General features: G+C 36.8%; 1 protein-coding gene across 6 annotated transcripts in view; it reads right to left on the minus strand.

Annotated features, from left to right (window-relative positions):
* Nucleotides 1-19170, minus strand: part of LOC139962616 (protein still life, isoforms C/SIF type 2-like) — a 104806-nt gene that overhangs the window by 21566 nt on the left and 64070 nt on the right. For all 6 annotated transcript variants that reach the window (XM_071962756.1, XM_071962755.1, XM_071962757.1 and 3 more), the window contains 8 exons: nucleotides 18695-18890; nucleotides 15587-15670; nucleotides 13713-13810; nucleotides 5357-5405; nucleotides 4940-5034; nucleotides 4031-4111; nucleotides 1746-2006; nucleotides 648-706 (listed from right to left, as the gene is read on the minus strand). In XM_071962756.1, the coding sequence (XP_071818857.1) occupies nucleotides 648-706; nucleotides 1746-2006; nucleotides 4031-4111; nucleotides 4940-5034; nucleotides 5357-5405; nucleotides 13713-13810; nucleotides 15587-15670; nucleotides 18695-18890 (923 nt within the window). The remainder of the gene's footprint in view (nucleotides 1-647; nucleotides 707-1745; nucleotides 2007-4030; nucleotides 4112-4939; nucleotides 5035-5356; nucleotides 5406-13712; nucleotides 13811-15586; nucleotides 15671-18694; nucleotides 18891-19170) is intronic.

Here is a 19170-nt window from a genome sequence, read left to right on the forward strand (position 1 = left end):
AGTTCATCAAACTGAAAGGGGGGCAAAAAAAATCCTGATGAATGACAGTGATTAGTGAGTGGCACATTGAAAACACTTCTTATTATATCAGTAAATTAATGGGTCATGTATTGTAATAGATTTCCATTCCTTTTTTTGTTAGCATTTCTCCCCCCCCTCCTCTTATTATCTGGAGTTAAAAAATGATTCTTCAAAAATGCATTAATAGTATTTTTAAAAGTATTAGCAATTTTTAGCAGTTTAACATATTGGAGCAATATGGACGCTGTTTCAGAGCCCCCTGGGAACTGGGAGTGGAGAAGGAAGGAGGGGGAGGGGGAGATAGACCAGTAACAATGTCCCAAAATAATTTCAGAGCAATTGATCCCCACACTGGATTTTGTGATCCCCAATCTGACTCCTCTCTTCACCCTCCCTCTCCCCCTCCTCCCACTCTCCTCCCACTCTTCTCCCATCCCCATCTCAAAACTGTGCTTGGTGTCTTGTCATCCGTTGGTAGATTTCAATGCAATTTCAGCATTACTTGTACAAATCTGTATGCACAGGGTCTGTATAGAACGTATGCATGCTAGGATGTAAGCCTAACCCCTTTCACCAAAGTTCGCTCCCAATGAAAATAACAGGAGAAAAATTACTTCTGTGCTTACTTTTTATCCTGAGATAGCTGAGCATGTAACTTCTTTTTGTTTCTCTTCAACGTCCCAAACTGTCAACCAAAATAAAAAGTGTATACAGAAATGAGAGAAGTGTCCGTCAAGAAGATCAAAGAAAGAAAAACTAAATCAAAGCAAAAATTTACAAAAATAAAATTTCTTTATATTATCTGCTCAATTTTTTTATCTTTACAAGAACATTGGTCTGACTACAACCAACCTACCCCCAAACTCCTCACACCCATCTTAACCATGTGTGTCGGGGTCCCTGTGATATACGAACCAAACCTTTCACAAAACACGATACTGATTAATCTTCGATGCTGACAGATATTGTTTTCGTTTCGTTTCGGATGAGAGTGAAAGGAAACTCGCTGAATCAGCAATCCGCATTAAATGTGACGGAAGGTTTCTGTTTGTTTTCATTCAACAATTTCATTACAATGGACCTTCATTTCAGAAAACCAATGACAAAGTCACTGAATCTGTGTTCACTAAAGATTGTGTTATGAAAAACTTGCTCCTGAATACAACAAATTTGAAAGACTTAATAGAAATCCATCCAGTAGGGACAATTTTCTGGGTTCTGTACTCTCATATATAGTGTTTCAAAGCACTTGTACGGACAGTACGAGCTTTTTAGTTATGAACATCCTGCGTCATGTTTTCGATAAAAGATCGGAACTGTTCGTACTGTCAGTGAGGGTGCTTTGAAGCACAACATAACTTAGAGGGCGGTATAAATTGGTACTACCACATATCTGTCACAAATGGCTGCAGAAATCACAAATATACAATTATAAAATAATTGCTAGAATTTGATATCGTTGGGTCAAAATTCTTATGAATTGCTAACTCTGTAAAAATGTTTGGTAACATCGATAAAACATTGATAACATTGATCAAAATAAATCAATCAATCAATCAGTCCAACAACAACTAAAATGCTGACTTTTTAGCACAAAACACAAAGTGGACAAAAATGAAGATAATGTTTATCACAATAAGGAATGAAAAACCACATGTCGGATTTGATGCGGCCTGTCACCATGACAACAATGATATTTCTCCAGATAGGAATTACCGACTTACCAAGCCATTCTGTTTCTTGTTCTTTGGTTTTGCAATGAACCTGCCCTCTAATCCCATGGGATTACGAGCGCAGACCAAAGCGTGGAAGGATGAGACGTTGAAATAACCCAGACGGGATAGAGTGGCTTTGGTGGTTTTTGAGACGCACGCCAACAAGGTTTTGGGGTTTGGAAGCTCTGTGGCTTGGAGTGATGAGCTGTAACATTTAATCCTGTACAACTCTAAATGAAGACTTTCTAGGTTCTGATCCCACTGTAAAATCTATTTTTGATTTGTTTTCAAAAGAAATAGAAAAAGAGATATAACAATCATTTAAGACCTAAAATACAAAACTTGATGTTCCAACAAACCTCCAAAATGAGAAGAAGGAGTGAAAAAAATAGATATATTATGAAAACCTTTTACTATGAAATGGTAGCTGCTCAATTCTTTCAAAATTAAACTCAAGATTGTACGTTTTGATTTCATTCCTTAGGATGATGGTTCTAATTTTGTCAATGTTGTTAGACTGCAGTATTAGTACTTTGATGAGCACAGCTGAGTATCAGTAGTTATGTTGTTTGGATGAGGACAAGAAGGAGGAGGAAAAGGAGACAGAAGAGGAAGAAGAGAGGGAAGAGGAGGAGGAGGAGGAAGATGGGATTAGAAGGAAGATGGAGGAGAAGGAGCAGAGTAGAAGAAGGAGGTGGATGAGAAAAGGAGAACAAAGAGGAGGAAAAGGAAGAGGTGGAGGAGGAGGAGGAGGAGAAAAGGAGAACAAAGAGGAGGAAAAGGAAGAGGTGGAGGAGGAGGAGGAGGAGGAGAAAAGGAGAACAAAGAGGAGGAAAAGGAAGTGGAGGAGGAGGAGGAGGAGGAGGAGGAAGAGGAGGAGGAGGAGGAGGAGGAGGAGGAGGAGGAGGAGGAGGAGGAGGAGGAGGAGGAGGAGGAGGAGGAGGAGGAGGAGGAGGAGGAGGAGGAGGAGGAGGAGGAGGAGGAGGAGGAGGAGGAGGAGGAGGAGGAGGAGGAGGAGGAGGAGAAGAAGAAGAAGAAGAAGAAAGGAGGTGGAGGAGAAAAGGAGAAGATGGGATCAGAAGGATGATGGAGAAGAAGGAAGATGGGGTGAGGAAAATGTGAAGATAAGAGGAAGATGTGAGAAGGAGCATGAGGAAGAGAAGGAGCAAAAGGAGAGAAAGATCAGAAGATGATGAAGGAGTAGGAGGACGAAGCCTATCTTTTTTGGCTTCTGTTGCAGTCTGTCCATTAATATTAGTTTTTATCTTCTCTTGGACACTTTAATATTAAATTGGGATGTCACCAATTCTTTTGGCTGTGGTTTTCTGATGACGCACACACATTTGCATATTTCAAGCTCTTTCCTGGTCGATTATCAAGGTTGCCTAGCAGCTTCGGTTAATAATACAAAAGAATAATATTTTCGTAGCATGTTTTAATTAAAACGAAAGGCTGCACACGATTGCTGCATCTGATCAGTTCAATTTGTTAGTTTGTATTCATGGAGTACGTGCATGATTTAATGTAGCCACAGTATTAAAGAAAACACATTATACAACCACGACACATACAGGCATACAGGAAGTTAGCACTCATTTATGCATGTAAGTTACTTTACTTCCTTAATGTACAGCACCATACAACTGAACCACAGCTGTAAATCACTCGCACGTACATCGGGTAAATGAATGGATGCAAAAATGGTTCATTAACAGTATTTCACAAGCAGTATGTGACCAGCAAAACTATATTTTAACTCAGGAATTCCTTGCACCTCGATAAATACTCATCTTTCGATATTAATTCAAGTGCAGCGGGAAAAATTTTTACGTGGCCATTTCTCAAGCTCTGCAATGACCTAAAAGAGTGACACACAATCTGCTCAAACCTGTCTTTAAAAGTCGGTTGGACTGTCGGCTAAACATTTCGACACTCTCTAGGACGGATCAAAACATCTCTTGTACCATATATTAATCTTCGTACCATCCAAAACTGCCCTATAGATGTAGAAATACCACAATGACACAGCACAAATAACCAAGCCTAATCCTAACACATAGAGCAACACTGCTAGAGTTCACCTAGCCACCCTTTAATGACCATACACCGACTGAAGTTTAGTTCCCACGACAATGGTCACTTTAAAATCTTCATTGTACGACATGGAATAATTCCCAGGCTTCTAATCCGACTCTGACGACACAAAAACAAACAGAGTAACATGCAAGTCGTTTTCCTGTACTTGAGTCACACAATGCATCATAACAATCAATTATCGTGGGCATTGTCTCTACCTGAGATGCTATAGCTTGTCGATTCTTTGGATCCGAAACCGTGCTCAGCTGCAGCTCGGCCATCTTCTTTGTCTTGGTCTCCTATAGAAAAAGTAAAACGAAGAAAGAAATCGAAACGTCATCGTTCGGAACAAAGCGAGGGGCGGAAGACTTTTCCGAGTGCAAACGTTTCAAAAAACTTGAATGGCAAAAAAAAATCATCACAATGGCAGAGAAAGGGAAAGTAAAAACATAAAACACAATATAAATGCCACAAAAGCTGGGTTAAAACAAAAGAAAGAACACTTGTAAAATTCAAAGCAATTGAATGAAAATAAATTGAATTAAAAAAAAACACCACATCTTTCTAAAGTAAACTTGAATGAAAATTCGAAAGGTATTTTCGTACTAGAATAGCCAAAAACCATCCTGACTTGGGACGGCCTAAATGTACTTTTTAATTCAATTTCCTGGAAGGGTTCATTTTCTGGATGGTTGCAACCATCGTCCTTAACTACTGAAGATCTTATCTCTCAATCGAAAGCTACATCCTTTGCGGATGCTTGAGAAGATTATGTAGAGTGTAATGCACTCCATGCCAGACCACCGGCTCTTACAAACAGGAACGGTGGTGCAGTTGTAGGACTGCCATTAGCGTCCTTCGTGGAAACTAAACAACAAAATAGATGTATAAGTGAGGTCTGAAAGGTGACCTGCGAAACATTTTACAAAAACAAATCATGCAAGGCTGGTCTCTTTTAGTGAAATTCAAAATGCTCAAGTCTTGGTTCTTGAAAGTTAAGTACTACTATCCTTCATGACAATGTAAATAAATCCTGGGAAAAAAGCTGTACGAGACGCTGTAATTTTATACAAAAGTAAGCAGAGTAAGTCTAGAACACTGCGGGGACGGTACGACAGTTAACTTACCAGTTCAATCTTGTCCTCCAGTTTGTGTGTTTCTAGTCGTAGAAGACGTAAAGTTTCCTCTTTTCCGTGTTGTCTCGTAAATGCTGAGGAACAGGCTAAGAGTAAAGAATAAAAACAAAATATATCAACTGAATTTAAAACACAGAAAAACTCTCCATTAAAAACCTTTTTTCCCCCCAACAATTGAATAATCTTGAAGGCTTTTCTATGAATAGCAGTAAATTAATGTTATGCCCAAACCAAAGATGGCAAATATGTCTGTCCATTCACCCCCCTCCCCTTCCCCCTCTCCCCCCACTCACTTATCCCGCCTTCTACGAAAGTAATCAATAGTAATATTATTGAAATATCTCACGCACCACTGATGCGTAACCTCTTTGACAATCTTAGCCTAGATCAATTATTAATTAAGCTCACCTGAATGTATTGCAATGGTCCAATTTTCGAGCTCAATCTGATTAGGTGCCTGAAATGAATGAATGAACAAAATTATTATTAAATAAAGGACATTTAACAAAAATGTAGATAACTATATATATATATATGGAAAAACTATGTGAACATTCTAGAAAACTTGATGTAAAAAATATGCTAATTTGCAGCAAACAATCCATCAAACAAAATTTAATTTGAGTGTACCTAATACGGCAGAGTGTCGGGTACGATGTGGTCCTTTGACATCAAATGTTTCAAGTGTTACACTCCTAAATTGTCAACTATTTTTTAAGTTATTTTGAAATTCCAAAAACACACACAGTACTGCATGTGTAAGGAGAGATTTCAAAAGAAGTAGAAACCAATAGGGTCCCCCCCCCCCCTCTCCCCAACTCACCTCACCTCGACAAAAAAAGAAAACTAAAAAAAACACACACAACACAAGTAAGACTGTTAAAATATTTTCTTAGAGCCAAGAATGTTAGACCAGCAAGACAAGACCAAAGATATATGTTTGCCATTTCTGAATTGATGTTTTGGGGACTCTTTCACAAAATTTGAGGCACTCATTGAAAAACCCATTTTAATGCAGAATAGGTCAAAGTTTTAGGAACATTGCACATACTTTTGATTCATAATGATTGACTTTTAAAAATCTCATGAGATTAAATTATGTTCAATTCAGTGGAGCCATTAGGGATGCATTGCAAAATAGTCTTTTTGTGGTGTATCATCATTCTTTAATTTTTTTTCTTTATTTTTTTGCCTGCAAATTCTGATACTTCTGTTAAATACCATTGAAAATATGCTTTATTTATGTAAAATCAAGAGAAAGACACTCCAAGATAAAAGCGTGTTCATTCTATTCAGATAATTCTGCATCAATTCTATGGAAAAGCCAACATAGCAGTAATGTTCCCAGGGAACTATCAACATAACTATTCTATGGAAATGCCAACATAACAGTAAATTTCCCAGGGAATTATAAACATATCTAACTATTCTATGGAAATGCCAACATAACAGTAAACTTCCCAGGGAACTATAAACATATCTAACTGTTCTATGGAAATGCCAGCATAACAGTAAAGTTCCCAGGGAATTAGAAACATAAACTAACTACTGTAGTATGCTATTGTATTGGAATATATACAGTGATTTGATCATTTGAGATGTCCTTAACAGAGCGGCGTGACTCATTTCTGTAAGTTCAAAAGGCTAAGTTGCAAGGCATTATGGGAATAAGTAAGTTAGCAATGTTGAATCTAGACACGAAAAGGCCTTGACAGTATGTTAAAGTAAAACTGCAGGTACAGAAAGTAACAATGTTTGCAAAATATTTTGTGAAAAGGACAATTAAGGAACCTTGCCACAACTCTTATTTCTGTTTCGATCCGTCCTGGTTATTTTCACAATATTGTTAGCTGCACGGCATACTGTCCTATCTGTATCATAGTTCTGGCCTCTTGCATTGTAATATATCATGGCCACTTTAGTTTATAAGGTGATATTGAAATTACCATGCACTCATGTTAAATCATCATTTATTTAAAATACTAAATTACCGTCTTTTTCTGCATCATAGTTCTGGCCCCTTGCATTGTAATATATCATGGCCACTTTAGTTTATAAGGTGATATTGAAATTACCATCCACTTACATTAAATCATCTCTTTTATATACTAAATTACTAAATCAACTCTCCTAATATGGGTTTTGTTTGGGTTTCTTCCAGGTCCTCCCTGATGTTATGTCTATATGCAAAGACAAGTGGTTCTTGTTTCAGAATAGACAGAGTGCTAGGGGTTGGTCTAGATATAGTCTTAGATTGAACTTATGTTATATTCATCTCCAGTCATTTATAATCCAATTAACTCAATCTCTATGAGTGTAGCTGGCTATAACTCAAGTACATGATGGGTACTGGGAGATTATCAGAAGTGACAAAAAAAAAGTTTATCCTTGAATAAACAAATTTAGATAACCTGTGGAAGCAGCCAATGGGAGAGTGGGGGTGGGTGTGGGGTGGGGACTAGGGTGGGTAGGAATTGCCATCGGAATCTAGCTATTAATTGCTTTTCAGGCATGCAAAGTCTCTACAGAACTTGTGAAGCTGATCTAATTATGACATCTTACATGCTATCGTGATCGTTTATAATCTGAGAAAATCCATCAAAGAGGTGATAGACTTTGGTTAAATACAGAATCAATGTGAGAGAACAGAACACTATTGACATGCATATCATGAAAGAGACCAATTCTTGTATTCTGCTAACATGTTCAAGTTCAAGTTTATTTGTACCATCATCATCATAATCATTAATTCATAACTTAATGGCTGCAAAAAGATCATTAAAACTGTGCACAGGCATGCTGCCTGTTGGATATGGTAACCTTTAGATTATGTCAAAATTATCTTCAAAGTTTCAATTCTTTGCATAGGTAGGCCTACAGGCATGTACAGTGTGTATCATATTTACATAACCATGTACTTGTGTACAATATATATATCTATATACACACACATACATATATATGTGTGTATATATATATATATATATATATATAGTTTCATACATAGCTACATACACTGGCATCAATAGCTACAGGGGTCAGTAAGTCCCAGGAACAAACTATGTCACTTGGCCCACTTTTTGAAGTATTAATTCTTCCTTCTATATAAATATTATGAAATTGAGAATACATTTTTCTTCCTTCCCATACTCCCAGCAGTTGACCCTAGGTCCCTGATGGTGTAGCCCACCTTCCTCTCTTGTCAGACCTCAATTCATGTATCTAAATAACACATGTAAACTAGTATATAACAGGCCCATGTTTACACATGTATAGAACTCCAGTAAACTATATCCATTCCTTCCTTCACAACAACTTCCTGACCTACAGTAGAGAAACTATGACTTAATCTTGATAAATCCAATTCTTAGAACTATTAAAACCACTAAAGTCTGTTACATCAAAACAACATACGTAAAAACCCAGCTATAGACTGACACACCCACACACAAACACCTACATAAATAGGTTTTTACCACTGAGTACATATGATAGGATAGACCTGAAGTTACAAGTGGCTTGAAACATGACTGTTTGTTTGTCATCCGTTCAAAGATTACATATTAGTTGTTCGTACATTATTTTGTGATTGATTTAAACAATCGCATCGCTCTTTTCTTTCCCACCTCCTCTAACTTTTCCACTTTCACCATCTCTACCTCTCAATATAACACCATCAGAGCCTATATGTACAGTACATATATGTACATGTACTGAAACTATCATTAGCCTTAGGTATTAATCAATTGTAATAAGACAATTTTTGCAAACTTGTGATTATGGGTACAAGCATATATGCCACCCCCCCCCCCCCACAAAAAAAACTTAAATGTAAATATTGCAGGCAATCTTTGCAACCTTGCTTTAGAATGACACCTCCATATAACTTAACACAAACTGCCTAACAGAAACGATCCTGCAGGGATCATCATACTAGAAACACATACCATCAGCCCTTCCCTCTAACCAGTGTCTGCTAAAACATAATACACAGACTTCAAACAGTCTTAATCAGTTGGTTTTGCTTGCTTGAAAATGATCCTTTTCCACTGACTTCAATCCTCCCACCCCCCAGAAACCCGCCACCCCCCCGGTATTATAGCAAAACAAATATCCACCCAATCAAGAGATCGCTTTGACAAACTCTACAAAAGTTATTGTTGTCTCAATTATGAGAGTGAAAACGATACCAGTCACTAGAATTCTTAGAAACTGTTTATATCCCTCTATTTGTCATATTTTTGTTCTACCTATCACAAATTCCTCAAAATGTTTTTATTTTCATTATTCTGATTCCTTCTTTGCTGAATCATTGACCAAACCATAATCTAAGGATGGAAGGGGGTGTGTGGGAGAGACCACTTAAATACAAAACAAGTTGTTTTGTTTGTTTGAAAAGGATATATACGCAAAAGACAAACAACATGTGTAGCGGAGGGAAGTGGCTAGATCTCCGCTGAGCCAGTCAAATATTCACCACAACGTCATTATAGTAACGCAAAAGTTCCTCACATTCGTTCAATCATTTCCTGGATTCCACAAACGGAATAAACAGAATACCATATAATTATACAGAAGTAAAGCATTTTGGAAAGTGACGTTCCAAGTTACGCTTCACTTAGGTAGAATGTAGATCTGGGCCAGCATTAAGTGGCGCTCTTTCAGAAAATAAGCTGTTGTGTCGAACGTACTTTACATGTAACCCCAAACGTTTACCATGTTAAAGGGTGTTATAGTGTCTTATTGGCGTCTTGTTCTCCTTTTACTTGCTTTGTGGATTATTGTATGAGCATTGCATACTGCATGCATAACATTGACAAGAAGCACTTTCCCTTCATCATTTACCTCGCCCCATACCCCTCCCCCCCCCCCCCTCCCCCAAAGTAACAAAAAGGAGAATTGAAAGGTTTTATCCTCATGAATGTAATTTGAAGATCTAACCTTCAATAATTCTCTAATTCTAGTATAAACACGTACTCAATTTATTCTACTATACAGTCCTACAGTGCAGTATATAATCTATGGGTAGAGATCCTTTTATTTCCTCATCACAGAGCAGAGGTGAAAAAGCTCGATCCCTCCAATTCCCCAAAGGGTCTAACAGGATATTAAGCAGGCGTGTTAGCTTCCTGGTCGTTGCACAAAAACAAGTGCATCCTGAGTACGAACAGGTCAGGGAATCGATAACCAATACAATGAAATTCAAGCCCTTCCTCTCCCTATCAGAAAACAAATTGGGCGGAAACATCAAACCCGGACAACAAAACAGCCTCGCGCAAAGCTCAGGTGGAGAAGTTTTGTGCAAAAAAAAAAAAATTGAAGTCCTACGAACATTGCAATGGAATTAAAGATTCCCAAACAATGGCCCATATTTTGATACTATGAACATTGCATTGGAATTAAAGATTCCCAAACAATGGCCCATATTTTGATACTATGACCATTGCAATGGAAATAAAGATCCCCAAACAATGGCCCGTATTTTGATACTATGAATATCGAATGGAATTACAGATTCCCAAACAATGGCCCATATTTTGATACTATGAACATTGCAATGGAATTAAAGATTCCCAAACAATGGCCCATATTTTGATACTAGATGAACATTGCAATGGAATTAAAGATTCCCAAACAATGGCCCATATTTTGATGCCATGAACATTGCAATGGAATTAAAGATTCCCAAACAATGGCTCCTATTTTGATGCCATGAACATTGCAATGGAATTAAAGATTCCCAAACAATGGCCCATATTTTGATGCTTTAAACATTGCAATGGAATTAAAGATTCCCACAATGGCCCATATTTTGATACTAGATGAACATTGCAATGGAATTAAAGATTCCCAAACAATGGCCCATATTTTGATGCTTTAAACATTGCAATGGAATTAAAGATTCCAAAACAATGGCCAATATTTTGATGCTATGAACATTGCAATGGAATTACAGATTCCCAAACAATGGCCCATATTTTGATGCCAAATTGATCTTTTGTGAGAATTATTCTTTGCTCCCCATTGCTGTCCTTTCAACTACACCTAAAAAGTACAATAACCACACATGTTTTTGTTACTTGAGATGCCCAAATTTTTTTAGTAAAATTTAAGGGAAAAACCATAGGCTTCCATCGATAAACAAAACTGCAACATAGAAAAATAGCAACTTGATGAGGATGTGTTTGTTTTCGTACAAAAGAGTGTAATTAATATAAATACAAGAATAAATGAAAACTCAATATTTTCCCCAGCAATGAACAAGTCATTCACTGTTAATCATAACTGCCAAACTTTGAGAAAACAACTTTGAAATCAACAGCAGATGACAAGTGAAATATGTTTAATTTAAAAGTCTCTGTATACACCCCAACTATATCACGGAAAATTTCTTGAGATTACGTAATCGACCTGCCTTGGTAAAATGCCCTCTTTTTACAAATTAGTCTGCAATGCCTGCCACATATTTTTTCTTGTATGAGGGTCTTTGTGTGAACTCTGTATGATTAACAACACTGTAGACATGAACATATTTCCACACAGTGTTTACACAAAGAGCCTAATGGTGTTAAGAAGCTATGCAAGCTAATTGAAGAACCTGAGGTCGATTTACGACCGTGGCTGGTTTATTACGTAATCACAAAACTTTCCTAGCTATAGCTTGTTAAAATTGGAGCCAATAAAATTAATACTTATAACGAGGCAATATTTAGTATTTCATGGTTCAACATTAATTTGTTTGTTTTGATTGATTTGTTATGTAGAAAATCCATTGTTTCATGAAAACAATATCTAACTAGGCTATTTGCAGTTTAGAATACAAGCAGTTTGTTAAAACATTTTTTATTATCTTTAATCACATGTACAGCGATTCTTGCAAAAATATTTCAACACGTACAACAAGTTTTTTGAAATGAAAGTTTCACTATTGTCAGGCTAATGACCTTCATAGCTTGAACGTTTTGAGCATTGCAAAGCATTGCAATAAATTGATCAAAACCCGACCACACAGAGACATGAATAAACATCATTTTACGGAACTCGGGACGGAAAATCCCCTTCCTCAATCTATACATGATTATTAAAAACAATCAAGCAAACTGGTTCTCACAGAATATTAAGCAGCAAATCTGTTTAACTATTTTCTTTTGTTAAAAAAAAAATGTGATCATACTGGCCTATTTCTACAAGATTTTGTATTCTTGTTACATTTTATTTTGACACGATGTGAGATTTGCACCCAAACTGGATGATGTAACTCCATTGTACTCTGTCCATTGTTCGTTTGAATTTATGTCGGGCTCTCTATGGCCTTTCGACTGAACTGACCTCACACGACAATATTAATTTTAATCGATGGCCGTATGATTGGCTCTTATACCCTGGAGCGAATGAACTTTTTCCACATCTGGGAAAATAACTTTCGACAGCAGTGTTCTGGTAATGTCTTGTAGACTTGTAGTACAAGAAAAACATGTTCTAATGCCAAGTAATACAATTCTACGTACTGAAGCCTGGACATCATTATCACAAATAAACAAAACTCATCTTGGATATTTGGCAAGTCTTTTGGAAATCTAGACATAGCTGTGACATCGTAAAAAACCAATCCGCGAAAAGTGACACAGGGATGCGTGTGGACTTTGCAGCTCTATTACGTAGTACAATATTATCTGTAGCACTATGTGATTTTTTAGTTTATTAACAAAAAAAAGGTTTCATTATTATTTTCTTTATAGGTAGTGAGTAAATAAACATGTTCTAGTTTGTTAATGATATACACCATTCTCAACATTACAGTTTTGGTTGACAAGATTGTGAACTTTTTTTGGAAAACAAGCCGTGAACTAAAGTTTGATTAATCTTTCACGTCTGTATCTCTGTTACCATCTCAATAGACCAACGATTGTCTTAAGATTTCCACAAGAGATTGTAACGTTCCAGCAGACGGTCTCTGTTTCTCCTCAACAAACCGCAAGGAGACTTTAATTGATGGGTTTTATATCCCAAATCAAACTGACTACTTCCCAAGCAAAATAAAAGGGCCCAGAAAGTTGGCATCAGTGACTTCCTGTGCCTAGTCTTGCAAGGAAACGCAACGGCTCTTTATGACCACAACACAGACCATTTATCAAAAATATAATACCTATCATTTCCTTTCCCCCTAAGAGCAGTTTTGTGTGGCAAGACTATTTTCCAACAAACAGGGTTTTTTATTGGTGGTAATATAGAGTCTTGTGGTATCAAATACAGTATAGATTTTTGTCATGAGTTGGCGAGTCATTTTTTTCGAGTCTACACGTAAAAAAATATATATATATTAAAAAAAAAAAAAATTCCTTGGTGAGCTCTCGTAACACAAACATATCATGTGTTGGTTCAATAAGGTTTGACAAAAAAAATTCCTTGGTGAGCTCTCGTAACACAAACATATCATGTGTTGGTTCAATAAGGTTTGACATGCAATTTTCAAGAATTTACACATAAAACAGTCTGCACCATTAATACAAAATGTTACAGTACTTGGTACCAAAAAAAGAAGGTAAATTTTCATGCTTCCTTGGCTGAAAATGTTACTAGGGACTTGATTAAAGAAGCAGAACTTCCTAATACCAATTCCTAGTACCATATTCATTCAGCTAGGCCACGGACGAACCAGATCTATTGTTTCACCCCTTGGAACCCTTGTTTGACCCCATGGGAACAAGTGTTTGGTCCCCCTGGTAACCTAGAGAGGGTAGAACTGGTTTATTTGAATACTTACTTGTAAGAAATAGGAATCTCCAAACGCTGTGCTCAAACAGAAGATGTTCTCTCGCTTGGGATGCTCTGGGACCGCCTGGGCGAGGCCGTTCTCAACCACTGAAAACAGGACCGGCGAGATCAAATGAGTTAATAAGACGAGCAAATAGTAGATATTAAATATCTCCTTTTATACTTGATATTAGCTCATTAATACTTCTAATCATGACAAATCATGGTGAAACATCAAGGCTAGTATTAGACAGCTTTTATAAACTTGGAAAAAAAAAAATTTATAAAGTGGATATGGAAGAATCAAAATTATAAATATTTCTCAGTTTAAAATTCTGTTTATTGAGGTTTTTCATATTAGTAGATAATAACCTTATTTGTTTATTGTTTTGAAAATCAAATTTCTAAGATCTCTCAAACAAAACGGCCTTAAAATTTTACTTTGCATAAAGTGAAGTTTCTAATTTGTTTGGAACATTGTCAACTTTCATCAAATGTCACAAACTTTTAAGGAAGGAATTTTTAACAAGGTTCAAGAACTCATAATGTCAACCACCAATGTACATATTTACAATACATCAAATAGCATGACAGACATATTTCTTTTTTTTCTAAAAATAAATTTTTTCTGGTATTGGTTTTTTTTTTTGGCTGTCTTTTTAACTAATGAAATTTCCACAAATGCTCATATGACATAGATCAAAAGTTCTTCTCGGGAAGATTCAGTTTCCACTACACGTAATAACAAAACTCATTGAAGGGTCCTGTAATGTGTGTACACAATGGGAGTTGAAGTATATACATTACTTTAACGCTATAAGTGGTTTATTGCTACCGCATACCAGATTTATTTATTAACCCGGGACCACAATAACTAACAACCTCGCGCGTCCTATATGCAAAACCAATGACATCACTCTAATGTAAAATTGGTTACATATTTACGGAAGGAAAAACTGATTGCTGTATCTTAATTTCATTTTTATTGTTATGCTAATGCCGTTGACCCCTTCAACAACAAGAATAATAGCTGACCTATCAGTTTTTTTTTTGGCATGGAGAATTCCAGGAAGTGAAATGTTCGTGTAGTCTGACTTTGTTGTCATGGGGTTCCTGTATCAGGTTTGCCTTTGACTCATACAGTATATATCGATTTCCATTGTAACTAACGACAATCCTCCCACCTCCGCCCCCCACCCCCCCACCGCCTCCCTCTCGATAACTCGTAACTAAGGCTAAATGAAAGATGACAGCGAGAAGTCAGGTATCATGTCCGCCAGCTCGTTCAATTCAGCTGTAAATGCCAATTTTCATCAAAAAAATTAGTTTAAAAAGTATTATGACGTCAACGCAGGACCTGGGGGGGGGGCACTGTCGTAAAATAATGCCATCCACATGAAGACCTGGTTACAATATCCCTAATTTGCCCGAATAGATATTGATCAAGTGTTGATGGGATCCTCTTGCTTAAAGGATATTAATCTATCTCAAACAATAAGAATGGCAAAAACATGCAACCTTTCATAATGATTTAAAAAAAGACATTTTTTTACAATTCTGTCCCATGTCACGTATATATGATTGCTGCTCGTGAATATTGAAGCCAAGAATTACATGGGCAGCACACCGACAAGTAGGACCATACTTCATGTACACGTCGTCATTATGACTGACTATGCTGAAGATTACTAATACGCCTTCTCTATTTGACCTTGACAATGACCTCCTCGTCACCATACATACTTCACTTTTCACTGTCCATGATTCAAAGCCCTGGCAGGAAATGCATGTCTTCAGGTTTTTGGTAAATTTACATTTGGCGGTTTTTCTTGGAAATTACACTTTGTGGGTTCTTAGCAAAGCTTGACATTAAAAAAAACTTACCCAGGATATGTCTAGGTTCACTGCTCTCATCGGTTTCTCTGTCTGAGGGTGCGTGGAATAACAGCATTGTTCCTTTCAAACAGACTGGTAAAATGAAAAGTTAAAAGAGAAAAGAAAAAACGGGTTATATTTTAGACAAGAGTCTATATTCATGCCGACGAATTCTCCTCCTCATCTTGTTTCCCCTGCAGAACTAAATTTATGTTTATATCTATTAAACAGCTCTATAAAAGTTTTCAAAGTATAATTTAAAGTATAAAGTAATAATTGCTTTTATGCCATTAGATTTAGAATTCAACAAGAGCAGAAAAGGGAATACGCAAGAAAGGAAAGAAAATGTCCCATCACCAAGAAGCAACTCATTCAGCTATGTTCAAACATAGGAACAATTCATTAACCAGTCAACCGTGCTTCCTAGGGATATGTGTGTTATGAATTTGGGCTTCTGCACCTGTGATGAATAAAGAGTTAAATGGACTATATATATCTATAGGGAGGAAAAGGAAATAGTCAAAATACAGTAACATCTACCCCAAGAATAACCAGAGCCTGGGTCAGGGAAAGCTGGAGAACCATTCCCCCTCCCTCCCCGGCTCCATAATTTTCTCAGCAAACATTTTCATGTGTGCATGGTGCCACCGCAAGCAGCAATTGTAATTTCAACAAGACTCAAAATCTGCCTCTTCCCCCCCCCCCCCATCCCGACATCAAACATGTATTGGGGTCCCTGCGGGTTAAAATGCAGATATCTCATAAACAAAATTTATGGTTAAATTCATTTCATTACAATCAGGCTGTCAATTATTCATCACATGGTTCCTAACCCAACAAGGCTTAATAGCTACTCAATGGGAGTTCTGGGAATATTGCGATCTGTGCCAGAAATCATTTCGGAAGCATCTCAGCGTCCGTGACCCTTTAGCAAAAAACAGACCATCAACCCTGGATGGACACAGAGTAAATTTAGGCCACATGTAAAGTCAGAATCAACCAATCTGAGGGTTAAGGTCAAAATCCAAAGATCCAGGTGCAACGATTCTTTTATAAACTTTGTTACAGGATGCCGATTAATCATAGATTGTCCTGTTTTGAAAGACGATCTTCTAAAAAGAACAGAATGCTCAAACTGTTTGAAAAGTTTTAACTATTGCAATTCCATCATTTAGTGTACTGCATGCCAAACAGAAAGAAAAATAACATCATGTACAAATTTGAAAAAAGTATGCATTCCTATGGCTTCAATTTTGACCATTAAGGTAAATAAGACTAAAGTAAGACCACAACATGTTGGATTCAGAATATTGTAGATTAAATCTCAAATATTCCATTCATTTTAATAATGGTTACATATACTTAGCTCATTTAATTTTAGTATAATCTTGCCAAATTTACAATAACTTTAAATGAATGATTTTTATTTTGTTTTGTTTTGAATACATCCATCAAACAATGTTGAGATTTCCAGCCTAGCTGATAATAATTTCATTGGTTAGGTTTGTTCTACCATCAATGGTATTTCACCCATTTTAAGAGTTGCTAAAGTCAGTGGAGGCTTTATACCCTGTTTCTTCCCTTCTTCATAAGGAATAACAACATATTATTATGATTATTAAGGGGAAGACTAGTCTTCATGTCACTACCATATTGTATTTGTACAAAAGTCAAGTGCTATGCTATTCAAATCAGCATTAAATGACAACTTTTTTTTTACAAGCTTGCGTTATTTCCATAGTGCAGGTGTCCATATGACAATAAAAACATATGTAACATCCTGTATTTTTGACTGGCAAAGGTATTTTCAACAGCCTTTGAATGCAGACGCAGTATTTCAAACCCACCGTACGCACTGAGAGCACATTTCAGAAGAAAGGTTCAAACATGCATGGTCCCGGCATTACATATACTTTAATCCTAACCGCAACAGCTCTCTGCATTTGTTTCCATTTCTAATCTTTCTTACACCATTTGACTCAAAATAATGTATTTAGCATGACTAGTCTAGTTTATTTCACATATTTTTAAATGAAGAAGAAAAGTGTAAAATTTTGACAACTCCAGATTGACATCTTGCAAAAACTATTATAAAAATGCTGCAATCAGAAAGTGTTAATATACTCTGTCAAAAGTTATTGTTATTCCAATAGAATCATAACTCCCTCATGAACTGTTTGATCCTCTCCCCAACTCCTGCCCCCCCCCCCCCAAATTTCATTAGAGAAATAGTCAACAGTTTTGGTATTAAGATTGAAAAAAACTCTAACTTCATCATCCTGCTCCAAAGCATTAAGTTCATAGTGATGAAAGTTTGTTACAAATAGTTTAATTAGTGCTTTTGAAATGAAATTTTCTTGTGGAAAAAGTTTTGAAGCTTAAGCCGAAGGTCAAACTTAATTTTTTGAGCGGGAACATGCAGTGAATGTTTCCAAACCTTGAAAACTGTTTAATTGATAACACAACAGGAAATAATTTTAATCAAGTTATAACAGCTTTCAAAACAAAACATGATTAGACTACTAATAAGATCTTGTGACATGTTGTACATCATCAAGGTCATTATGCATGCACTTTATGTTACATATGATTACAACCACGTATGAAGTAGATCGAGATCCTTATCAAACTCATGTGCAAGAGACCCTGACAACGATTACAACAACTAAAACTTAAATGGGATTATTCAATGATAGGGTTACATTCTAGTTCCTGTTGAAAGCTATTGTTCACTTCACTTTTACAAGTCTCCGCTTTCGTTTTATCCACTTTTCTTTCTCTAATTGAAATTTCTCCTTTATTCAACAATTTACATGAAAATGGTTTTCACCTCTAGAGATAAAGATTTCAAAATGCCTTGCATAACTTGCAAAACAATGTAAACATATTTACAAGGCAAATATCAGAGTAACTCGCAATGCAGTTCAAAAATTTCTTTCCATGCTATTCGGGACCCTTTTCTTGTTTCTTTCCCTCCCCCCCCCCTTTTCTTTCTTATAACCTGACAATTTACTGCAGAAAAGAAAAAAACAATTTAAATCTTTGTCAGAAATATGGACCCTGCCAAGTCCATTCTGGGCCTGCATTTACTACCTTATTCAGTTATGTTAGACTCACCCCAATATTTCTTCCAGGACCTCTTGCCTGGTCGTTCCACCCGTTTCTTCCTCTGTACGAGCATGCTCTTGACGTGCAGCCAACCGGCCTTCCTGATGGCGCCCCTCTGTTGGAACATGGAAGCGTGTGTGTGGTGTGAGCTGAGAGAATGGCTGTCTCCATCCTCCTCACCATCCTCCTCCTCTTCCATGTCCTCCTGGGGATCCAAAGGGAATTCAAAAGGTTCAATTATTTCTATGGGGGAGTCTAAGCTCCATGAAAACAGATCGCTGGCCTCGGTCGGAGACGGCGGGGGTTCGATAATCATCTCTGTTATCTTTTGGAATTCATCCATCTCCAAACAGGTATTTAATAGCTTTCCAAATTTTTAAAACTTTCCTATGACTACAAATTTGTTTGCGTCATATTTTCCCCTTTCTTTTTTACAATAAATCACTTCCCTCTAGTTTTGCTCGATCCAGGATATATGTTATGAA

This window comes from Apostichopus japonicus, chromosome 21, assembly GCF_037975245.1.
Source record: "Apostichopus japonicus isolate 1M-3 chromosome 21, ASM3797524v1, whole genome shotgun sequence".
In the NCBI taxonomy this organism is placed as follows: Eukaryota; Metazoa; Echinodermata; class Holothuroidea; order Aspidochirotida; family Stichopodidae; genus Apostichopus; species Apostichopus japonicus.